Source organism: Larus michahellis, chromosome 7, assembly GCF_964199755.1.
Source record: "Larus michahellis chromosome 7, bLarMic1.1, whole genome shotgun sequence".
Taxonomy (NCBI): Eukaryota; Metazoa; Chordata; class Aves; order Charadriiformes; family Laridae; genus Larus; species Larus michahellis.
Genome location: NC_133902.1, coordinates 26,271,915 through 26,298,112, shown reverse-complemented (window position 1 = coordinate 26,298,112; position 26,198 = coordinate 26,271,915). Strand labels below are relative to the sequence as shown.

General features: G+C 37.6%; 2 protein-coding genes across 4 annotated transcripts in view; one reads left to right on the top strand and one right to left on the bottom strand.

Annotated features, from left to right (window-relative positions):
• The window catches only part of DNAH7 (dynein axonemal heavy chain 7), a 115,239-nt gene extending 111,887 nt beyond the window's left edge, over positions 1-3,352 (top strand). The window contains exons 61-64 of the mRNA XM_074593757.1: positions 262-414; positions 1,118-1,295; positions 2,682-2,785; positions 3,146-3,352. Coding sequence (XP_074449858.1) covers positions 262-414; positions 1,118-1,295; positions 2,682-2,785; positions 3,146-3,352 — 642 coding nt within the window. The remainder of the gene's footprint in view (positions 1-261; positions 415-1,117; positions 1,296-2,681; positions 2,786-3,145) is intronic.
• Positions 3,353-4,444: 1,092 nt separating this feature from the next.
• SLC39A10 (solute carrier family 39 member 10) overlaps positions 4,445-26,198 on the bottom strand; it is a 44,353-nt gene continuing 22,599 nt past the window's right edge. For 2 of the 3 annotated variants that reach the window (XM_074593758.1, XM_074593759.1), the window contains 7 exons: positions 21,428-21,597; positions 20,090-20,308; positions 18,569-18,689; positions 16,354-16,722; positions 14,449-14,529; positions 12,052-12,242; positions 4,445-6,826 (listed from right to left, as the gene is read on the bottom strand). In XM_074593758.1, the coding sequence (XP_074449859.1) occupies positions 6,668-6,826; positions 12,052-12,242; positions 14,449-14,529; positions 16,354-16,722; positions 18,569-18,689; positions 20,090-20,308; positions 21,428-21,597 (1,310 nt within the window). In that variant the 3' untranslated portion in view covers positions 4,445-6,667. The remainder of the gene's footprint in view (positions 6,827-12,051; positions 12,243-14,448; positions 14,530-16,353; positions 16,723-18,568; positions 18,690-20,089; positions 20,309-21,427; positions 21,598-26,198) is intronic. The other variant, XM_074593760.1, reaches the window with a different exon arrangement.

The window sequence follows — 26,198 nt, the reverse complement described above, 5'->3', positions numbered from 1 at the left end:
GTACGGGTAGCTTTCTCCAAGAAAGGGTATGGACCTTTCCCTGGCCAATCTAGTGACTAACTACCAGATCAGACAGAAGACTCCAGCAACTTTTTATGAAATCCATTATGTCCACTGTTCTTGTTTTCAGTGTTGCTCCTGTCTGACTTAGCTAGAAGGTCATAACATCTGTTGGACAAAGAGCTATGTTGATTTTTAATTGTTAAAGCAAGGCTGTTCCGCAAAGTATTTTGACATCTTCCTTTCCAAAATTTCTTTTAGGGGCTAGTGGTGATGTCTGCTGAACTGGAAGAAGTGGTAAACAGCATTCTGAAAGGGAAAATTCCAGGACTATGGATGAGTAAGTCTTACCCAAGCCTCAAGCCTCTGGGCAGCTATGTGACTGACTTCCTTAACAGACTGAAGTTCTTACAGGTGAGCACACTCCATTTACACAGTTTTGTTCAATGCTGCTTATTATTTTTGTCTATTGATCTCCACAAGCGAACAACACACGTGCACAAATTACTTCCACTGAATAACTGACAGGTAAAGTTCAATTCATTTGGGCATCTGTTTCATACAGCTGTTTGCTCATCACAGCACCTAATGAAGCACTGCATTTTGCCACGTACCCTGCACCCCATAAAGAGCGCTGTAGTATATCGGTAATACCGGGTGACAGAGATTGCCTTCTCAAGTGAATTTATAAGGCCCCTTATACTGCATATAGATCTGGTAGTAGTAATGAAGTTTAAAATAGGACTTGGGAAAATACTGTTGAGTTTTTTAAGTGAGAAAAGTTAATTAATAAAACATTTTAACACAAAATCTTATGCTGAAGTCAAATACCAAGCTTTCAGTAGGCTACTGGAGAAGAAAGCTGGTTGAGTCAGGGAGAAACAGTGGGGTTCCTTCACCTATAAGATTGCAGATTCCAAAAACTGACTTTAAATGAGTAATATCCAGAGTCTCAGCAGCATTCCGTGGCTTAGTAATCTCAATCAACTGAAGAAAACCAATCTCATAGCAGGTTGCCTACTCCATACCTATTGTAAGAATCCTAAATAATAAAAAAAAATAAAAGGCAGGGTTTGTTTTTTTTTCTTTTCTCCTTCTCTCACTTTTGCTGCTGCAGCTGTGGTATGAAAACGGACCTCCACCAGTGTTCTGGATTTCAGGATTCTTCTTCACTCAAGCATTCTTAACAGGTGCCCAGCAGAACTATGCCAGAAAATACACCATTCCAATAGACCTACTAGATTTTGACTATGAAGTGCTGGAAGATAAGGAATATGAAATTGCTCCTGAAGATGGTAAGTAAACGCATGACACAATTATCTGCCTTTGCTGATGTATTCAGACGTTAACATTAATTTGCAGACTCAGAGTTATGCAATTAAGTTAATGGATTCAGCTGGAAAACATACACAACTGCCTGGCTCCCCATGAGATGCACAAGAAGTGAAGAGGCAAAATACTATTTTAAGTCCTTAAGAACTGCTGAGATTAGTTCACCTCCTGGGCTAGCAGGCAGATATAAATCAACAGAGGATGCTCCTTACCCCAGACTTCCCAAAACGGATCAAACTTTCAAGTGATATCTAACTTGCCTTCCCCCCGCCCCCTTTATTTCACTCCATTAGCATATATGTCTGAAGACGTCTATTTTCCTAAGCCAAGAAAAACCAAACATGTAGTTGAGAAGTTGGGTATGCTACTGTAACTACCCTAGAAAAATATCTTACGGATACGTTCACAATGTGCAACAGGGGCTTGCTCTAAGGGGGGAAAAGCCCTATTTTTTATTAAACCACTTTATTATATACTACTTACCTTAGGTTCCAGCTGCAGACACTTTTGCTAGCTTGCCCTTCCTCAGAAAAAAGGACAGGTTAAATGGAACTGTTCTTAATACTCTTTTTAACAGCTTTCTGAGGATCAGCTTGACTGGAAGTTGTGTAGAAAGAAGAGCTTGGCAGGTTGCCTGGCAGAGCCACACCTAATCCATTTCAAGTCATTTTCTCTTGGGGCAGGTTTACAGAGCAAGAAGGTGCAAGTTTGATGAAAACAGATGTTGCTGTAATTTATTGTTTCCTTCTGGAGAGCTGATGGAATGACAGCTGTTATTCTGTCATGACATCATGACATGCCAAAATAAAGTTACTTATGTTTTTTAAACATTTAAAGATACTTTTTTTTTTCACTCTACTACTCTAATGAGCCGCTTTAGAAAGGTATAAACAAGTGGTAATTTGAAACATAAGCAATGGAATAATGCGAAGACTAACTAGTTAAAGACTGTTTATATGCTCACATCTCCAAGTTTGGAAACATTAAAGCTGACAATATGCAGTACATACAGAAAACTTTATAATAATGACAACTGTAAAAATAGTGGCCTGTACTTTGGAATGACTTTTAACTTCCGCCGCTGGCTACACCATGATATCGCTAGACATCATGATAGCGCTAGACACATAACTTTATAAATCTTTATAGAATTGTAATCATAATAAATTGTAAAGCAGTATAAGATTGTGCTGTACTCAACGTTATTTGATCATCACTTGGAGCACACAATATTGACAAAAAGTCCCACACGATCAACTGACAGCAGAGTGCGCTGCACTAGCTGCTGCTCGCAGCTAGAAGACATTTTCAGTTTTTGCCTAACATGGTATCTTTTCCAACTGATTCAGGGGTCTACATTCAGGGATTGTTCTTGGATGGAGCACGCTGGAACAGGCAAACTAAGAAGCTAGGAGAATCTCATCCAAAAATCCTCTATGATACAGTACCAGTGGTCAGTATATGCATTTTATAGTAGTATATCCCAACAACTACTGTAGTCTTGAAGGAAGTAACAGGGTAATTCTAAAAAAAAAAAAAAATTGAAACGTTTTGTTTTGAATTAGAAATTAAGTGTTTGAGAGCAGCTGAGAATCTTCCGCTAATAATGACAGTGACAGGAATTTTGGTGTTGCATATTTTGGGAGAGGAAGCAATCTGCTAAGAAAGAGGAAACAATAAACAGCTTTTCAGGGCTACCTGTTAAAAAGCAAACAAACCAATGTCAAAATGCTTTGGCCAAGCCAAGACTGTTCCCCTACTTTTTTTTTCTTTCCAACTGAGATGAAAAGGATTATTTTATTCTTTACTGCAGATATGGCTAAAGCCGTGTAAGAGAGCAGACATTCCGCAGCGACCAAGTTACCTGGCCCCAGTGTATAAGACCAGCGAGAGAAGAGGAACCCTGTCGACTACAGGCCATTCCACCAACTTCGTCATCGCAATGACTCTCCCTTCAGACAAACCGCAAGAGCACTGGATCAGACGGGGTGTCGCCCTATTATGTCAGCTTAGCTCATAAAACTATCACAATTTATGGAGGTAGGTGCATTTTCCAGATCACTTATAAGGGATGCATGTCAGTCCTGAAATGCCACGTAAAAAGAGGAATCAAAATGAGTGTGTTTACAATGTTGCATTTGTGCCTTTCATGAGATTTGAAACAAAATACTGAAATATAAAGGTGCACAATAAAACCTTATAAAAACCAACAAAAATAATTTGCTCCTTGAATAATTTTATTTTCTGAAGGCTCCTTATTTATAAGGAACATACATAAAATGAACACAACACTGTTGACAATGAACAAAACAGCATTTGATCATTTCCAGCTTTATAAAATTTTAAAAAATGATTTAGTTATAACAAAAAGCCTGATAGCTCAGCAAGTTATCTTATAGGACCATAACCACATTTTAAACCATAGACTCAATTGTTAATGGGAGGTGAAAGAAAAATAAAATTAAAATTATTAAAAAAAATAAATCACACTGCATCTAGCAACTACAATATTTTCTAAGCATAATCACAGCGGATTGAGTGCAATGTGATCTACATCAAAATTCATATGGGATGTCACACAGTGACAGCATTGTAATATACAAGTAACATTTATGCCCTCCAACAAATACAAGTTAAATGAGACTCTGGATTCAAGCAGAATGGAATGTTGAAGCCAAGTAGAAATGTAGTGGAATTCAGATTGTCTGTAACATGACTCAAAAATGTATATTAGAATCATCTGGAATTCAATACTGGTAGAAACACATAGAAGAAGTCACAGCTGTTACACTGCTCTTCATAACTTGTAATAAATACTAGAAAATAAAAGGAAACAACCCATATTTAATGAAAAATACAGTACCTACCTTCAAGGACCATGTTTTTCCCTTGTCTGAAGATGGTCTTGGAAGGAAGTTAACTATTTACTATAGAGGCAGTGTGTTAAGCTATAACCATATTCCAACTAATACAAAAGTAAATATACTACCCGAAATATAGAAATCTTCATTTGAAAAGAATTAAAAGAAATAAACTTTAAAAAAACGATTTGACAAAATATCAGTTCAACCACATAATGACCCCCTTATACTCGACAGAATTAACAGAAAAGGAAAATTAAGGGTCAGTTTAATATACGTAAGAAACATAGGTTGTTTAAACTTAGATGCTCAGAAGGTATCCAGTGAGTTAAGTCTCTCTGAAAATGGTACTCAGTGACCTAATATGGGCACTATGAAAAATGTCACCCCGGATCTTTACACTGCAGAAATTCAGTAATCTGAAGCTAACAGCAGTGTGTTTGCTAATTATGGTCCAACAGTAAATGTGTTTAAACGAAAAAAAGAAAACCTGAGTTCAGAGCATGAAATGGCTGCATGCTCCAACTCTGGGCTTTTGGCTTCTTCACTGAAGAAACTGCGCCCTTCTTTGACATGGACCCTTAATACTGTTTCTTGATACTACATTAGGAAGAAATACTGGCAAGAACCAACCGATATCTTTAAAATACATGAGCTGCTCTCAGTAAAAACTAAATTGAGCAATAAAGCTTCAAAAAGTAAAGGGCCACAGGGAACACACATTAACTTGAAATGGAATGAAGATACCAACTGGTCACTAAAGGCGTTAGGATCAGTGTTTTTAGCAGCTACACTGGCACCAAGCGGATCGAAACAAAACTTACAGCACATAGTCAAGATACAGCTTTTACCTGGCATACACATAAAAGAAGACGAACTGTATGTTTTAAAAAAGGCTACTACCATGCTTTGGACTGGTACTACAGAATCAGCTTGCACTCTTCACAAACTCACAATTTTTTTAAGGAGATGGGTACAAAAAGATCTAACTCATGTCTGGCAATATAAACACATCAGCACAATCCAATCTAGGACAGCTGATCCCAGCAAGTTAAGGCCCAAATTTTCAGTCTATCCTTCCAAATTACACATATTACAGATCTACCACATCTGCTTTTTAATAATCTAATTTAAATACCAAAATTGTAAAAAAATATCATAGAAATGAACTCCTTTATGCTGGAAGTAGAAATCTTCTTATATACTCTCTACTGCCAGAAATGGCTGGTGCTACGATGTCTGATATCGAAGCATTGTAGAAACAGGTTTTGAGCTGATATTACAACATTGTAAATAATCTACCAGTACTACATACACAGAGCAGAATTTAACCTTTGTGCCCAGGTTCTGTAACCAGCATCTTGCACTTTGGATTGTTTTAACATGAAGAGGAGAAAAGACTCCAAAATAATTGTTAAAAAATGGAGAAATTCCCATATGGATTCTCTGTTAAAAGAGTTTGCACAAATTCACAGCCACAATTCTTCAGTAGTTTATGCTGCAAGTGACACACAATGCATGTTTAGCATCTGTAAAAAGGAACCAGAAATAGCTCAATAACTCCAACATCAGGGATTTCCCCAAACTAACACTAATTTTACTGCATTTTGCATTTTCCTACTAATATCAAGGAACAAACATCAAATAAATCTTGGTCAGGAAAACATCGTCAAACTGATCCTTGACAGAACATAGCACTTTGCAGCATATATTGCAACAGCCTGCCTTCTTACACGTGAAGTTATGATGATGGAGTGCAGCTTAATGCATGCTCTAAGAATTTAAACAGCGTTTAGGTTTTGGGTTTATTTTTTTAAAATTTTAACCAGCACAGTGGCTTCCAGTCATGTGCTGTTATAACATTTAATACTTCAAGTCACCACTGTGCAGAAGAATCAGCACAGAATTAATATATATATACACACACACATGCACATATATATATATGCATGCATATATATATATATATACACACATACACACACACATGTATCTCTACATATATCTCTATACATATATAGAGATATATATGTGCGCTACTTAAGACTTACGTGGCACTAAAAGCTTACTCAGGTTCCTTGCAGAGGTATGAATTTCAGCTGTAACATTTTCTGGGTTCTGTTCAAATGTACTAATGAAATGGTATTTTCCCAAATAAGCAGATCATTCACTATACTTTTTCTTTCTTAAGCAAGCAGTGCTTCCCATAGAGTACATAGAACTTGGCACTTTTTTCTCATATTTAGTATTTTCTAATTGTTGATCACTTGAGTTTAGAAGATGCATTGGGTAATCTCATCTGATTGGAATTAGAAAAAAAGGAGAAGTCAATCTACACAGAAATTAATATCCTGTACTTGTGTAAGTAGTGCAAGCCACTGCTTCTCCTCTGAGCAATGTGCATACAGTGAAACAGTGCAGACTCAAAGCCATACAGTAACATTGTTGTAACCACAGTGATTACCAGAATTAGGTCAAAACTGGATGTCAAGCACGATTTTATCTTCATAGAGGGCAATGACCAGCATGATGGCAAACCCAAGAAGCAGGCCTAGATTCTGAAGAATGAACTGCCCCACAGGACAGTAACCGTGCTCTTCATTATCTCCGTCTCCATGAAGCATTTCTGGAAGCTAAAAGGAAAAATAAGTTTCAAAGTTATTTCATGTCTATTCCATTTACACACAGACAACTTTACAGGATTACACTGTCAAGAATAAACACTTCAGGATTAAGTTATAAAACTCTACCTAACTACTACATTTGATAAAAACATCATTACATCACGTATTTACAAAACAAACTAAAAATGCCTTTCCTTTCCTTTGGAATTTTTTTTTAAGCTTTTGCTGGATCACACATCTACTTGAACTTTAAGTTCCTCAAGATAAGGACCAGCCCAGCATTCTTCCGAGTTCTGCTCTTTCAAGTTCTTTTGCTCAATTAAAATCAAGTGATGCTCAAATAAACATAATAAAAAGCTTTGTCTATTGCCACAGTAATTACATTGCTATAAATATACTCCATATGACTTTGCTGATTAACTTAGACATTCATTTGTCATGTTATATGCTTACCCATATTTACATACATTTCCCTTTTAAATATGGGAATAATACCTACAAGTAATTAAAGAGAAATTCCATGTGAAGCTATACAAAATTCTGAAAGCTCTGGATATTACTTATATTCCTCACCTATGAAGAAAAGTCAAATAGTACTGACAAAAATCAACAAATAATAGTGGACTTGGAAGATGTAAAAATAAATCTTACGAAGTATCTTACAAAACCACCCATACAGAACAGAAATAACTTAAAATGTTTAACAAAGAAATTAAGTCAAGAAAGCATGAGGTAAACGAAGGAATTCCTTCAAGACACACTTACTTACTACAGAAAAACAGAATACAGAACAAACCAGAAACTTCAGGTAATATGCAGCACAAGTCTCTGTTTATTGCTCTTCATTAGATAGGCTACAATAGTTTTCGTTATTCTGAGTATCTCAATACTGCACAACAGACAATGACAAATCATCAGAGCATCAAATCTGCTTAAAACCCAAATATACTACCCATCTGGTCTTGTACCGCTTTCAAAAAGAGACATAAAGCTGAAAATTAATTTGACCCACCGAGTGTTTAAATATAAAAGAATATACAAAGTACTGTTAAGTCATTAATAATAAATGAAGTAATCACAGACTTTACTGAATATTGCTATATAGCTCTCCTGTTGGCAAGCAGGATTAGTTGCAGAACTATTTTCTTTTTAATAAATCAGAGTTGTAATCACCAAGTAATATAAAACCTAATCAGAGAATTGTGCTAGAATTGCTGCTGCCAATTCTCACCTTCATGTTTTTTGAACGGAAGTTGTGCACATAATTCAAGTTTTGTAATCAACTTCTACAGAGCCATAATATTGCTGTTCCAAATCTAAAGATGCTCTTAAGAGTGATTAACGAATATTCTGGCATCTGTTTCAAAACCTAGGAAGAGCACAGTGCTCTGTCTCCATAACGCCCAAGGTTTCTGGTCACGGACATGAAGAGTATGACGAGTGGAAGTGTAAGTCTTAGCTATGGGTAGTGACAGCTGCCATATGTCCCCAAATCTGAATAGCAAGTACAAGACCCCTTTAAGATAGAAGAAAAGGTTATTAAACAGTAACCAGTACTATGGGCACACTCCGCATCACTGTCTTCAAAACACTGATCTATTTTTACTGTCACCATATCTGAGGAGGCGTGCACATGCTCCTCTCTCTTGTACTCAGAGCCTGAGCATACAGGCAGAGCAGGCCAGGGCCACTTTGCTCTCCCTCAGCTGCAGAATCCCAGCGTAGAAAGGGTCCTGGAAAACCTCTGAGAGAGAAGGAGGAAGGTAGAAGGAGGCTGTACACTGCAAGAACTTGTTACTGGCAAAAACCACCCTCCTTCCATCTTTGAGATGTTAGCACTCTAGGAACCTCTGGCATATTCACATTTACCTGGAGGCAAATCTCCTTGAAGTACCTTATTTGAATAGGTACTGCCCAACTGCTCTACACTGTACTGCTTCAACTGATGTCTCTGCAGTAGCTAAAGGACGTATAAAGAGAAATTCAGATAAGCAGCTTGTCAGGCACGAAGAAGAAATTTTTCAGAGAAGCCACAGATGTTTTTTTGAGATCTGGTGGAATATGCTCCAGATGAAAATAAAGGCTTCACCTTAGCATTACTATAATGAGCTTTACAGTGCCAGTTATCTACTTTGACAGCATCTCTACAGATTACTGAACTTTTTGCTTTATTGGCTATCGATGTGACCAATTTCAGGGACCATATAATAAGTTTGGTCCTGTCAATATTAAAAAAAATACCCTCTTGAAGTTGCAAGCTTATAGTTTCAGCCCTAGAGATATAAGGAATGAAAAATATAACAGATAAATTTATTTTCCAGTAAGATTAAATGATTCAAGTTGGACTGGGAAGGAGTATAGGAAAATTCAATGCACCCATTCAAACCAAAACAGCAGTGTCAGGAAGGAGGATATTATGATTATTCTTCTAATAGTTATCACCAAACGAATGTCACGAGATCATGGAAAGCCTCAAGGATTTAGAAAGGCCTGAGTTTATGTTCTACTGGAGAAGAGTATCCTTACCATTAGAAAACACTTAATTAGACAAACTTCAGGACAATTGGATGCAAAAATACCAAAAGGTCCCTTCTCAGTGGGCTGGCGTAAGGAATGGGTAGGAAACTGAACCCGTGTGAACCTCTGTATAGCTGGGGAGGGATCAAAGTCTGTTCTTACTAAGTGTCAGATGACAAGGTCTTTGAGAGGAGGCAGATTATGGAAACATCAAGACAAAAATGGGCTGCAGTTTCAGTGTGTCTTGCAGGACCTTTCCTGCTCTCATTTAGTTAAACCATTGGGCTTTCACTATTTGGTTGCTACTATGATGACTGAGGAAGAGGACAAGGAATAAAAGAATGACGATACTGCTTTCCCTTATACCTGATGTCTTCAGTCAAAATAAGTACAGGAAATAAGTATCAGCCACAGGACTTATAAGCGAGTGATATTTCAGTAATTATAGGCTACTGTAGAACATCTGAAATTGCACGAAGGATCACTCTGAACTAACTACACAAGACACTATTTAGCAAGCCCTGAAAGGACTTATTTACCTTATAATAGATTAAAGTGACTTCGTCACTAGAGCATATTTACAAATTAAAGTCTCCATAACAAAGTGAAATATCCCATGGTGTGATGGCCAGCGCTTAGCTTCCATGAGTCCTCGTCACAAAGAACCTAACTGCAATCAGCACTGAATGATGGAAGGTCACGGGAGCAGCCTCTGCCCCCATTCATGACTACTAATGGGACTAACACGGGGTCTTCAGAACCAAAGCTGAGTTTAAGAAGTTCTCAGACGTGGAGGATGCCACCTAGAGGCAAGCTGGAAGCCCCACTGACACTAAGTTTCTCAAGCACCAATGTGGCAGGACTGCTGAACGCTAACTGCAGAACAGCCAAGACAGCTTCTGCTGAAACCAGGAAATTCAGCGGAAAATGAACCCTTGCTTTCATCAGTCTTCACTAATGCCTCCATGATACCACTGAGGCTGAGAAACCAGAGTGAGCAGCCACGGCTAGGAACTGGCAACTATTGGCCACAGCAGCAAAGGGAAGAGGGATCTTCATAATGTCATCTGCTTTAGTTGGCGCTAGGGAAATAATACAACCAGCCCACACCAGAGCAGACATCTGACAGCCTCACGGACAGTGATCTGATAAAGATGTGAGGCTGTTTGAATGAGAATTGCTGAAACCCAAAGTCTGGGTCTGTGGCTTGAACTAACTACAGATGCCTGCTGCTTTGACAAGTCAGCCAGTGAGAGACACGCATCACACGTTTCACTCCTGCACCAGTTAACTTTTGAAGAAGCTGCTAAAAATGTGGTTTGAAAATGGGATAGTCAGCACAAACATATGCAGGAGAAGAGAACTAGCAGTGTAGGCTAACAGAACTACCAGATATGGCAACAAAATCTCTGAAGAAATTGGAAAGCTGAAGAAAATGCATCGTTTAAACTACTTCAGAAAAATAAAATATTCCACTTTACCCACAACTGAAAACTGAAATGGCTGGTCCTCATTCCAGTAAATCCCAATCCTCTATGGAGATGTCACGAGGTTAAACAAAACCTCTACTGGAACATCACTCAAAGCCAGAACTCCAGTTACATTTAAGTATTTTTCTATAAGCAGTATGTAGCCACACCAGGTGATCCAAGTAGCAATCTACTGGTAATAGGTAGATGGCTACTTACTCTTGAGGAGAAAATAACAGCTGTGAGGAAGCTTGCCTCTGCTTTAGGTGTCTGTACTAAGAAAGCGTAGTTTGTGAATGAAGCAATGGAAATCCAGGGAGTCACTCCACAAAAAGCTGTCTGAATCCTTATGAATTGAAGCTTTAACTAGGTTGGAGCTTCTAGTCTAATTGGTAAATAACTTAATGCAACACAGGATCTGTCCCTAAAATCGAGGGAAGTGATGCATCTTTTTCTCTGTATATTAAAGCAGAAAGAGCATTACAAAATATGCCAAAAATGAAAACTGATCTCATCATCATTGGGCTTGGTAAAGACAAGAACTGAGAAAATTGGCTTATTTAAATGCAGCTCTGAAGCTGCTTAGGAGAGAAATCGGGACTGACTATGGACGGATACCAAGCGTGCAAGTGCATTACTGCCTGAAGGATCTGGATCTACGGTGTACGCACAAATATAATGTACCTATATGTTCTTGAAGCAGCAGCATTTTTCCACTAGATAATTTTTTAAACAGCTAATCACCACAAGAGCCGTGTATTACCAACTGCTCATGCTAAGGCTTCAGACCAGAATCCAATCATCTTTCCAGAATGAAATATATAAAGATTAAATTTTAGTGAAGAACAATTCTAAATACTGGATTGAACTCCAGCGTCTAACGCCCCATCCACAAAAACAGAGATTCAACCTATTTTTATTAGTGGGAAGTTATTATTTTTATTCATTTATTAGTGGGAAGTGTGAATGTCTTTCCCAGCCCCCCTGTAGTTGTAGTTTTTGTATTTTAACAGGAGTCACTGGCAGACTTCGGTAGCAGAAACCCAGACAGGCAAGCACCTATAAAACTTCGCCACGTCTCTCAAAGTATCTGCCAACAGTTTAAAAAGTCATACAACAGAAACAGACATCTACCGTCTACAGATATTTATGTGTTATAACAAAAAAAGTTCTGTCATAGATGCCATTTCATGTCCTAGGTTTTATACATGGAATACAAAAACTACAACAGAATTAAAATAATCTTACCATGTCAACCAATGCCACATAGAGGAACATGCCTGCAGTGATTGCAAAGATCCACAAGGTGATGTTATTAGCGTACTGTCCCACTGCTGTGCCTATCAGCATCCCTACGTAAGCCATCATGGCAGACAGGAGGTTGTACACAATAGCTTGCTTTACTGTCATACCTGCTTTAAGAAGCACAGCAAAGTCACCTAAAATGGAGACAGAAGACAGGGGTTTAGTATCAATGCTTCTCAGGAGAGCAGGTAGATAAATTAGCCCACACTTATTATCTCACCAATCCAAGGCATCACTAAAGTGAAAATGCTGCCACATAGGCTCAAAGGAAGACTGGGCAACAGGATATGACAACTCTTATAAGAACTGTTTTTATGTGCAGCAATCTCTTGATTAAAATATGATTTAAAGGTGCCTATTCATCATGCTGATTGTCAGAAAAGTGATCAATGGTTAAAGGTAAATGGAGAAGTCTAGATCTGGTCCTCCCCCAGAGAATACATCTGTGCATACAGACTTGTCTTTACATCACGGAAGTTCTTCATGGCACATAAAACCAGAGGCTTAGTTTTGATCAACACCTGAGAAAACTCCTCTTGGCTATATACACCTCATTCTGCAAGTTCAAGAGGAGGATAACGAGGCATTAGTCTCCGCAGAAGGTGCCGATGAATTTGAGAAATATAGCATTAGGAAGAGTTACATTCAGAATGACTTTACATCCATGATGAATCCGTTTGCTTGTTTAAGATATGCCAGGTGAACATGTTTTATTTTGAATTCAGGACAGCTCTGCTAAAATTGCTGATAGAGGTAGACGTTCTATAAAGATCTAAATTTTCATCTTGTAATCAGCTGTGAGAGTTTTACTCCCTTCAAACAGAACTCTTGTGAATAAGAGGAGTGAAAGATGATATGCAGTCATGACGGTAATTAATATAATATTCTCATGTCAGATGTGCTAGAAATTAATTGCTCAATCTAGAATCAAAACAAAAATATGCACAGTGAACTACTCACTTCTTACCCAAGGTTAATTTAATCATGTTAACCTAGCAAGTTATATGCATACCAATATATATTGCAATCCTTTATATACTGCAGCAGCAATTGTATAGCACCATTGTCAAACCATGAACATCTGCTCTATTATTTCCCATCTGTGCCCATTACTTACCTTATACTTAGTATCTGCTTTATAAAACGCTTTCATTCCTCACCTTTAAGGGGTTTTGGAGTACTTGTTTTACCTTACTTTTGATCATTCAGAGCTAGCAGATCAAGTAAGCAAGCTGTGAGTACATACACAGCTTAATCTAGCACAATTTCACGTTACTAGCGAAAAAGACTGTGACTCCTCTCTCTAGCTGCTCTTTTCTAAGTCTCAGGGTGCACTAAAATTTCATGTGATGTGCCTTATGGCTCACAGGAAAACAACACATTTCATCATGGTTAGCGAACCCCAAGACGAAATGCTTCAATGAGGGGGGAAGAATCAACAGCACTGGCAACAATGCCTACAGGCTTTACCCTAAATAGTCATCCACACCTGCTGGACTCAGCAACAATTGGTACAAAGCATCTTCTGAAGATCTCCACAAAAAATTTTACTTAGGTAAACTTGTGTTTACTTATGTAACTTTACTTAACTTTGTGTGAGACAATGCCACACAGAGTACTGTGAAACTTTATAAAATGCAGAGGTATAACACCAAAATGTATATTGTATGCTCCTGAGAACATTTTAAAAACATGTTCAAAAAGCTTGACAGAACTGCTGTAACTAGATACGAGCCAAAATAATCCTGTATTAATATTCTCATTATGTCCTCTGAACCAATATTGCTCCACTACTCTCTGAAGTTCTGGTCACTCTAGCAGCATCTGCATTGCATTATGCTTATCAGGACGAGTATCACAACAGCTTTTAGATAAATACTTTGTCAAGCTGAAGTCACTGAACACACTGAGTTCTTATGAGGCGTGCCTGAGGGAGCTGGGGTTGTTCAGCCTGGAGAAAAGGAGGCTGAGGGCAGACCTTATCGCTCTCTACAGCTACCTGAAAGGAGGGTGTAGCGAGGTGGGGTCGGTCTCTTCTCCCAAGTAACAGGCGATAGGACAGGAGGAAAGGGCCTCAAGTTGTGCCAGGGGAGGTTTAGATTAGATATCAGGAAAAAATTTTACACTAAAAGTGTTATCAAGCATTAGAACAGGCTGCCCAGGGAAGTGGTTGAATCGCCATCCCTGGAGGTATTCAAAAGACGGGTAGATGTAGAGCTTAGTGATATGGTTTAGTGATGGTTTTTGTCAGAGTTAGGTTGATGGTTGGACTCAATGATCTGAAAGGTCTCTTCCAACCCAGGCGATTCTATGATTCTATGAGTTTATAGAATTAGTTACCTAATTCATGGGGAAGCTCATGGCAAAATACTGCTATAGATGTACTAATTCCTCCTGTCAGTCCAGCACTAAAAGCTGCTCCTAGAAAAAAAAAAAAATTCAAATGATATTTTACTACTTTCAAGTCAGAAAATTTAATCAACAGATTTTCCAGAGATGACACCCTTCTGTTAGAATCCACGCTCTAATATTTTTTCATTATGCCTGTGTCCTGTCTGTATATAAATTGAAAATACTGGAAGTATCCTAGATATACATTACCACTGCATACTTTGTTACTTGGTTTATCTGAAAGACAAATCCTGGGAGAGGAGAACACAACTGAGCGAAATATAGATGTAGGCAACAAGCTAATGCAACAGCACCACGTTTACATTTATAGGAACTCTCAAGTACATCAGGATAGTCAGGAATGCACATGAGCAACAGTCCAGTTCTCTCCTTTCCAGGTTGGAAATCCAAACTAGTATTTAACCCATAACCTCTCTATTTCCTTTATGCTTTTTGTAGAGCACATTAATAAGTCAGACCTGGAAAAATAATAAGGAGAAAAACATCGGCATAAACCTCTTTCAGTAACTTTTGTGTAAGCTAATTTAATTCAATCAACTTTAAGTTCATACCTTAAATAATTCTGAGGGGAGAAAACTGGTATTAAATTTTTATACTGTAGCAGAGAAAGGCATAAGAAGAGCCTGCAGCAAGCGGTCAAAACAGGCAAAATGAAGTAGAAAGAGACGACGTAATCTGAAGACAGAGAGGAAATTTAACTTTCCTCTGGATTCCTCATAACTTGATATATTAAAAAGATTAACATACTTTTCTAAAATCTACATTTTACCAAACAATCAGCCTTTTGGGCTTGACACAGGAATATTTAGAAATGGAGTTTCAATACAGTGAAGTTCTCAACAGATGGCGTAGTGATCCTTTTTGGCCTTAGAAGCCAGTGTCTAAATGTCTTACCTGTTTAATGTGAAAATGAAGCAAAAAATGAATTTTTATGGAGTTTAGTTTCTTTAGAAATTGGATAAAGTGGAGAAATTGTAGTAGATTCCATTGTTAACTCCAGATCCTAATAAGTAAGTGCCTTATCCCCCATCCTTCAAAATGGGGATGTTCCTTCTGCTAGTATTTCAGATCCCTGTGCACTCTTAGTAGCTACCTTTGTAAAAATTTAAAAGTACGCACTTTCAGTACTCTCATCATCATTTTGACTTGTATGACCTATATTCAAATTAATGTGTTTTAAAGGTCAAATCACATTTACAGGTTTATGTGATTCAAAGTTGATTTAATAAATCTAATAAAATGTTTGGTACTTCTAGTTCTTCTACATTTGGCTACAATAAATCTATAATGACCACAAGCAAAAGCAATACTTTGCTCAAACAAAAATTAAATTATCCTAAGTAGTACTTTCAAAAAATATTATTTCAGTAACCTGATTCATAGTACATTTATTATTTACAAGAACTGTATAATTCTATGTATTAATAATAATAGAAATAGTCTTATTATTATAAATGAATATAATTATAAATAAGACTGAAAGGCACGTATTTATTATTCAAAAGCAAATACTAAGACCCAAACAACAACTGTGCATTACATGCACTCCGTAATTCATAAGGAGATTTGTCTGCACCTATCTTTATTTGGCAGAGACAGCTGCTAGTTACTACCGATACAGTAATCCTGGTGGAAATAGTCACAGAATGTTAACAAAGGGAAGACTGTTACAATTCATGGCCTTTTAATTTCTGCTCTGAAGGACATTAAACAATGCCAGTAACCACAGGAGCTAACTGGAAGCCTTACCTGTGATCACTGATAAGTACAATATTACCAAATTTACTAAAGGTGAGAAGAAACTGTTGAGAAATACTCAGTGCTTTTGCTTACCGATTGCTAAGCCATCACTAAAGTTGTGAATGCCATCTCCCATAATTACCATCCAAGCAATATTAGCTATCCCAGTATCTTTCAGGTCTTTTCCAGAATGACAGTGGCCATGGGAATGATGGGAATGTTTGTGATGCCAGTGGTGACTGTGTTTTCTAGCTATCATTTTATCTTCGCCATGGCTGTCATACTCTGAATCGTGAAGATCATGCTCTTGAGCAGCATGTGAGACATCGTTGTGAGAATGATGCATATTGTTGTCCTCTTCTACAGACAAGAAGTTCTTGGGAGGGGATTCCAGCTGGCCATCTAAATCAGTTAGTTCAGTTTCATTGAGTCGATCTTCAGATAAAACTGAGTCATCTGCTCCTACATTGAAGCCAGTTGGGAGAGACGCTGCGTTAATTCTTATTTAAAATATCACCAGCAACTACTGCATCATTGAGCTAAGAATTTAATTGCTTCGTGAAAGCAAAAAAAGTATTTTAACACATCCCAATCTACTAACTTTGTTGTCAATGTTCAGCCAAAAAAAATGAGTTTCTCACTGCCCCATTTTTTCACTAATTCGCATGCACAGCATACAGAAGTCTCCACTACGAGGCAACAGCACTGCATCCATAGCAATCTGTAATTTTGCTACTGATGAAGTTTATGGCTCAACACCGGAAAAGGACAGTTGCCAGAATGATAATAGTGTTTCATAATCTGTAGACAGAATCTGAATGGCTAAGGAAACCTTAACTGGCTACTCTCGGTGCGTGCCCATACAGGTCACAACTCAGCCTTCACTGAAGCGTACCAGGATCTGCCACTGACGGAACAGATCTTTAAATAGTTTCTATATTGCATGCATCTTTGTGTCGGAATCTTGTGTCATATAGTGAGCTCCTTCAATGTAGTTCATTACCCTGATAGCAATCAAAGCCGTTTTTACAAAGAAATACGAAGTGAGAACAATGCAGAAGGCATACGTGCATGGATTTAAAGTCTACTAATATTTCTGAAGTGTTAATAAATAAAGGAAATTGGCAATCTATGTGTGTTAATAAATAAAGGAAACTGGCAATCTATGTGCCAGGAAACAAAACCAGTGGTGCAGAAAAAGCAGTTCTGGACAATGAAGTTACTAGCTCACAATAATTCATCAAAAATATTTCAGAATCAAAAAAAAGGAAACATTATTTGGAGGCTATTTAAAAAGAAGTCAAATGGCCATTCACGTCAGCGGTAGCGGTACAGCAGTTCAAAACTCAAATTCAGGATGGGCTTCCAGTACCTGTAGTACAGACGATTTACTGATCAACAGAGTGCGCTTTCAGAACACTGTTATAAAACTAGTACATACTCCATGCCATTAGAAGCAAAATTCGTCTGATCACCCATTAAAAGAAAATGAAGACATTTGAACTAGATGTACCACCATCCTCACAGATGAAAGTCTTTCTATGTTCTATGTCAACGTCCCAAATCCCATTTTAAGTTGTTTGAATGGAGAAGGCTACAGTCCTAACTCTCCCTTCTACAAACGATTCAAATTAACAAAGTTGCATTTGTATAAATGTAGCCTATGGATTCTTCATCAACCAATTAATTCAGCAGCAATGCAGGCAACGGAAAGGGAAGTTTATGAAGCAAAGCCCTTCCCCTTCCCCCACCCCTTCAAGAAGGGTGATAGAGCATTCAGACTGTCATGAAGGAATGGTATGTGAAAGTTGGTTTGGATACTTGAGGAACATTCAGGATACTTGGTTGTATTTATGCAAATAAATTAATTTTGTTTGGCCTTCTCAGCCAAACTGTAATTGGTCAGAGGCTGGAATCTTCGAAGTGTAACAGATATCCCCTTTCAGGTTGTGTGTGTTCATTTTTGATCTAATTTTTGCCAGGGCTGAGCTAGTCAGGCTCAGCTTATCTAAAACCACCCCCAAAACAAACAAATAAAAAAAATCCCAAAGAACCACAGCCACCTAAAACCTGACTGCTTCAGAAGTCTGAGAACCATCTGTATGGCATATTAGGAAGTGTTCAAAGTGCCCTCAGATCTAAGGAAAACAAAATAAAAAGAGACTTAATAGGGAAAGCCTATTAAATCTTATTAACAATGATTTGCATAATAGCAGCAAAACTGTACAAGAGGTTACATGCTACATGCCATAGGTTACATGCCATTACTTTGAATCTCATAATCAGAGAAAATTCTGAAAATGCCTACCTGCAAGGGGTTTGAGCTGAAGCCAGTCAGCATCTGGTCTATTATTTAATTTGTGATCGGAAAGTTTCCTTCCAATTGGTGATTCTTCAGTCTGTTTTTTCTTGCACCATTTCTGCTTACTCTGCAACAGGAGACAGGTAACATCTGGTTTGTAAAAGGACATCGATGGAAATAAAAGAAACTCAAAAGTTGTCAAAAAATCTCTTAAAAAAAAGACTAAGTTACTCTCTCTTAATATGCCTAACAGAAGTATGTGACTAGAGAACTACAGAATGTTAATCATCTAAGGCTCAGCAACCATACCTATCCCAGTGGAAATTCTTAGGTACCTACCAAGGAGTCTCACTCTCACCCACAGACAGACAGTATTTCACTTCAGGAACAGAGTACATGATGCCACGGATTGCTCCAGCAGTCCAGAAACACATGTATATAGAGTTATTATATTTGCTTATTTTGTTCAAGAAAGCAAGCGCGCAGCAAGAACAGCTCCTCTGTTTTGTTCAACTTTAAGTTTTACACTCCTATAACTTCCTTGTATTTTCCTTTAGAGAAAAACTTGCTACTTTCCTATCTGCTGCCCATACAACGGAGATCACAGATTTGCCGCAGCAGCCTAGGGGATTTAATTATTTAATTAATCTCAAAGAAGATATGCTCAGTGCGACAGCTTATATCTCTCTATCGGAAGATCTAAGAAATGCCTCCTCCAACACAGAAAATCTTTTGCTGCCTGCACAGCTTAGGCAGCGAATCTGATGTGAAAACAGAGGATTTTAAATTTCTCCATGCACGTTTTGGGAGAAGCAGTTATAGTTTCACCAAAAAAAATCAAAGTCGAATGATGGAGGCAAAAGCTAAAAGTGTATTTATAATGACTGTTGAAAGAATATGGCTCTTTGGTGGCTTGACTTTCTACCCACTGTCACACTCCCCCTGAGGTACTTGCTCTACTTTTATACTACCATCATGAATACAGCGTGCTCCCAGCCCTAAAAATCCAATCATTTTCAGGGAAAGGAGTTAAAATCTTACCGGTAATTTATAGAAAGCAGAGGTCTGCGAATTCTGGCATTTTTTCATACGGAAAAACTGAATACCTCTGTTAGACTGGCATTGTTAGCTAATAGTATACAGTTAAATTTCTTGTCAATTGTCTGACAATTGTCTGGCTCTGTTACCACTTCTTTCCTACATACTGCCTTTCATATTTTTGCAAAACGATCACAGTGCTTTAGAGAAAGAGCTGTAATCTCTTTTTACTTAGATCTATCTCCAAATACATCTGGCCAAAAAGCAGCAACTTCCCCCACCAGATTTGTACTTGGTCTTTCCAAATTACCTTGTTAAGAAAGGCAACCTCTTTTAGAAAAGGGTTTCTTCACATGAAATCAAACAGAATGCAGATTAGCACCACTTCACGTTCACAGAATAATGAATCATCACAGACAATTCCTCAACACTTGGAAGATAACTTCAGGTAATATATATTTTAAAATAGCCTGCAATTTCAGTGCGTACCTTTTGTTTATTGTAATGCTTGTACATTCTTATACAATGTTCAATGATGAACAAAACATAAATGCCTCCAAGTGCCACAAGACCTTTCAGCACTGGGTCATTTTCTTCTAGAAAGCCTTCAGGCTGTACTCCATGTCCGTGGGCATGTCGATGAGACCGCTTGTGTTCATGAACATGACCTTGGCCATGGTGGTGACTGTGGTTGTGGCCTCCATGTGACTATTAGGAGAGAAAATAATAACACAGCATGACCTGGTGCCATCAGGAGCCTGAAATGGCTCCAAGCTCCGATGACAAGATATGTAATCCCACCAGAATAGTAGCATAAATGGACTTTTAAAGTTGGGTTGGGTTTGTGGTTTTTTGTTGTTTTGGCTTTTTTTCTTTTTTTTTTTTTTAAATACAAAAACATTTTACCACAGAAATTTTTCATTAGACTATTCATTACCCTAATCAATAAAAAACTATTCCTCTGGGAAATTTTTAGGGCGGGAGTGGGAGATAATCTAACTTCAGCTTTTTTCTGTCACAATGCTGAAGATAATGAGACTGTCACAATGCTAAAGATAATGAGACTAACGCTCAGAAATGTCACAAGGAATTACCATTCCTACACTCCCATTAGCAACCAAACCTCATGATTTTTTTTAACTATTACAGTCAATTACAGCCTTAATTCTGATCTGAAATATAAACTTTCAAAAACAATAGATGATAAAAAATTTGTATTAGCACTTACGCAAAGAAAACGTGTAAACATTAAGTCTTTTTGCTATAAGAACTAAGGTAACAACATTTTAGAAACATTTCTCCTTCTAAGAATTACAGTATACCATCACAAATTAAAAACTGCTTACCTTCCCAGGAACTTGGACATTTTCTTGATTCGGTAAGTTAGAGGGTACTTTCTCCCCAAAAGCTAGTAACCAGGAAGGTTAATTCCCCTGATGTACTTTTAGGTGGTCCTGATACACAAGTATCAATAGGCAAGAGACTATAATACTGCTAAAATACTCTTGTTAGTCTCATTAGGTGTTTTAAAGTACTGTGACAGAAGTTAAACTATGAATAAATAGACAACTACTTTTTTCTTTTTCACTTAAGAAACACACATTTTTCTTTTTCTTTTTCCCTTTTTTCTTTTTCCCTTAAGAAACACATATTTCCTTTCTTTTTGTTAACAGAAAGTCTTGAATGCTGTTTCAGGATGTCCCTCATAGTCAAATCAATCTACACCTGCATCAGTGAACATTTATTTGTTGATACTTGTCAAAGCATTCTTTGAAAATTCTATATACAGTTACAATTAAGAATAAAAGCTAAGGAAGCAATACTTACATGTGGCAACAGATGGAGCAGTGCATCTCCACTCATTGTTCCTACAGCCAGAGCTACCAAGAAAGTTAGAAGAAATTTGAAGCACCATTGGTTAATGATGGGAATCAAGATCACACCTAGCAAGGAAAGCAGGCTAATGACGGTGATAGAGATGATACCACAAAACCAGGCTGTGGGAAGAAATGAATACAGAAAGGTTGTCAGAACAATACTTGTAAAACTTTGAAGACTGATTAATGACTTTCAACTATCTCTTAAAAAGGTGACTTTCCTTTAGCCTAAGTTGTGTGATTGTTCATTCAAAAGGTGCTGAAAAATATGAAGGCAGTACTGAAGTTCACAGCAAAATATACACAGGCTTATTCATGGTACAGTACAATATAGTGAAAGACATGAGAAGACACTCAGCTAAGAAGAGCCCCAGCAATTCTTCCTGATTGTAAATTCCAGGCTTACCTCTGTAGCCCTTCATGAAACGCAAAAAGCAAGAGATTTCATGTTGGAAGAAAAACATCTTTGCTACTTAACTTACTAGGGCTTTATGAGCACTAATTCATATTTAACATTTGTTTTTAACACGATTCTGATGCAAAATTTAACTGGAATCAATATTTCTCCATCTTTGTTAGAAGTAACATGTTCAGGTAGGCATCATTCTCTTCACCTGGTGCTTTGAAATATACATTTTTATTTATGAGAAATAATTAAGACTCAACCTTTGACAGATGAACTTTAAAATCAAATGCTATAATAAGAACTTGAAGAGCTGAAAGCAACTTGCTACCAACAAAACGCAGTACATGCTCATCATGGTTTAACCCCAGCCAGCAGCTAGGACCACGCAGCCGCTCGCTCAGTTCTCTCCCTCCCATCCAAAGGGGTAGGGAGAAGAGAGAAAAAAGGAGGGAAAGGGAAAAAAACCAACCTCGTGGGCTGATATAAAGACAGTTTAATAGAACAATAACAGAAAAGGAAAATAACAATAATAGTAATAGTAAAGGAATATACAAGATGAAGTAATACAACGCAAGTCACTCTTGCCACCTGGTGAATTGGTTGCCCAGCCTGTCCCGAGCAGAGATCGAGGATTCCCTCCCCGCCCCGGGCCAACCCCCGTTTATACACTGAGCACGACATCTATGATACAGAATATTCCGTTGGCCAGCTTATTATGTCTGTGATCCCTCTCCACTTCTCTGGAAAGCTGACAAAAGTCCTTGAATAACATAAACATCACCTGGCAACAACCAAAACAATATGCATTATCAACATTCCTCTCATACCAAATCTGAAAGACAGTAGACACTAGAAAGAAAACGGACTCTGTCCCAGCTGAAACCAGGACAATATTTTTTCTGAGAACCTCTATTGTCATTCGAAGAAAAAGTGATAATGGGATATGGTACACTCAATGTAATGTTAATTAGGGAAGATGTGCAAATTTCTATATGACATGGAAAAGGAGGAATTACACAAGAAACAGATCCTATAAGCAAAGAAACATGACTCTTGCAGTCAGCATCTCACCCTTATAAAAATATTTTTTCTTCTACTTTTCCAAGTCATCAGTAAGGCTAAGAATTAAAAAGTGTTGTGTTATTTTTCCTCTCTCTGCTTCTCTATCACTGCTCTTGTTTCTTCCCATCACAGAAACTTCAAAGAAAGTAAGAACTGCTTAATTCCAAGAATACAGTTCAAAAGGTTCACAGTCCCAAAGACAGGAATAGTTGGGGCTCCTATTTTACAAACATTAACTGTTTGAGCTGAGATCTTTCATGAACATGATTTCCTCAATCTGAACTTCTTTTTTTTCTTCATTTATTTTAAATTAGCTTAAATGCTTCAGGTTGTTTCCTAGCTTCATTCTTAACCAAAAATGTCCACACAGTTTCCCAAGTTTAATGGAAGTTAACAAGTCCTCATTTAAAATCATTAGCATCTCCATACTTTGGTGCACGATATGATTTCCTTACATCTATGAATGTCCGCTCATTTTTGATCAAGTTTTGATCAAGTGGAGGAAAATATCCTGGGAAATGGGGGGGCAGGGGGAGAGACGAGAAGACAGGAGGAATGAATATGTCATCACTGCTCAATGTATTTTATAATTTAGTAGTCAAATGTCACAAGAATTAGATCTGTATCAAAAACACTACAGACAAGACTTTGCCACTAGGACTGTGGCTGCTGCAGCCTGGTCTGGTTCAACACCAAAACTCACAATATCTGCTGTTTCTAATTTTATTTTTGGATATTCATTCTTATGAAGTCTGTAGCTGTCATTCCGCAACAGTACAGAAAAGGAAACAATTCCATTCAAATGCAAAGGGTACAAGAGCACATCCACCAGGGAAACTGACTGGAAACAGCTTTAGAAAGTACACAGCGTACACGGAAATGCATATTGATACTGAGGGGAAAACAGAGCTGGTGAAAAGGCAAAGACTGCCACCAGAGGAGGAACTAAAAAACAGAGGTTGGAATATGGGAATACAAAAGTAGGTCTAGAGTGGAAGCAGAACCCTGCTGACCAAAATACTGCCACTACACAGCCTTGATTCATCCCCAGAGCACTTCAATCATGTACTCTGGATTAACAGGCTCTGCTGAAAGGAACAGCATACATGGATTTGTAATCCAATACTGAATCATAAGTAGCCCAAATAAAAATTACACAGTTGTTTGGCAGGACATTGGATCTCCAATCTGGACACCAACATTATTATGTTAAGTGCCAGGTTAAATGACCAACAGCCTTACATGGAGAAAAATGGAAAGGAGATTATGCCAACTGGCTTAAGTTTCATATGTCATAGCATAGGTTTGGCAAACGCATCTCTGAAGGCCTTACATACTCTTACGATTGATACAGTATCTAAACACGGCACCATGATTAAGATGAGGCACATGAGAATTAGAATACGGAACCTGTGCATCTCTCAATCTTGGTCGTCAGCTTCTGTCTCTGTTTAAACTCTTAAAAAATGGTATGGAACCAAAATTATCAGCAAAAGCTTGCTGTCAAGTCAAAGATAAAAACATCTATTATATACAAAAGCTATGCCTGATCCCACAGTGACACACAAGTACAAACTCTCATATAAAAAGGACTACTAAGGAAGACAGGAAAAAATTCTGACCCAAAATTTTATTGAAGGATTTCACTCAACTGTAGCGTTCAAAACACTAAAATATTATGGAAGTAGAACTAATATGCAATATTATGAACACTGCAAGAGCTCTTAAGTTATAAAAGAACTCGGTGTACAACACTCCTAGGAATACTGTATGAAGCTCGGTCAATGAGGTGAAGCTATTGTGCACTGGCTTATAAAATACTTCTGTGGAAAAAAGCAAGAGGGAGGTGACCGGACAATTTCTTCAGTAAGGGACCTCTGTTCCAACAGTGGGTAGCAAACAAAACACAGTGTTTGCACTAGATTTGGACACCTATCTGTAAATTAAAACAGACTAAAAGGGTAGTAAGGTGGACTCCTTGTAAGGCTGAGCACAGTTAGCTACCTGCAGACTTTAAAAGAACGCAGGCTAGCAGAAAGGCTCCACTGAAGCAAAGCCTCCCTGGGTTCAGGGAATGGTAAACTCCAGGGAACACTGGCATCTGCACAGGCAGATTTACAAGACATATCTGTTCTGAAATACATCTAATCAACAGCTCTAACTGATCTCCATCTTTAAAAAAATTGCTCACTGTTTATTGTATCACTTCTGTTAGCTTGATGGATAGCTGGTTTACCTTTCCTTTCAAGTTAAGTTGTTTAGGAGCCCTCAATGGTAACAAGGCCACCTCTTCCAATAGGTACACTGTGAAAGCTCAATTGTATGTATAAGCCCTTGAAAATCCTCTATTAGAAGATGTTACAGAACTATCTGTAAATTACAGGAAGAAAACCCAATATGGCTTCATAAGTTTTTGGTCGTCATTTAATTAAATTACTTTGCTTTAGAAAACTGCACTATTAGAACTCATGGAAACCTTACAGGTTAGCATTAATGAACAGAAGCAGTATTGGTCCATTAAGTTTTTTTGAAAGCTTTAATTAAAACTAAAGAAAAACACAGAAAGCTAGTGTTTGAAAATGTCTGCATCCTCCTAACTTTGGCAAATACTTGTATCTAAACATGTTTACATTAGCTTGCGTAAGAACACATTTTCATTTTAGTAGAATCCTACAACGCGCAGATTAAGTTACTCTATGACTGACATTTGTCCTACACCTCCCACAATACCCATATACCAGTTAAGATTGGTTGTTCTGCAATTCACTTACTTAAGAGGGAAAATTATTATTACATCAAACTGAAGTCTCACTGCAGTTAATACAACAGTATACAGGAAACTGTTATGAAGAATAATTTATTATTATCTAATGAAATTGACCTGTTTCAGAGGTTACTGTTTGTTTTCAGAGCCAAGTCAGTAAGTTAAAAAAACAATTTTTTTACAATTAGCTGGAAAATGTGTTGTTTATACTCAATATATCAGATGCCATAAAACATGTTAAGTGTTCACAATACCTTCACTAATTTTGAAAATTAAGTCTCTTAAAATGTTTAAGGTCTTCGAGCTGAGATATTCATCAACTCCCTTACTCATTACAGGGAAAGAAAATACATTATTTTAAAAAGAAGCACTGATCTGTAGAAACTTTCTAATTAAACTGGTTCAAAGCATGTGCAACATGGCAGTTTTGTACACGGGTTCAACATTTTAACTGGCAGAAAATGCTTAGAGCTATTCTACAAATCCTCT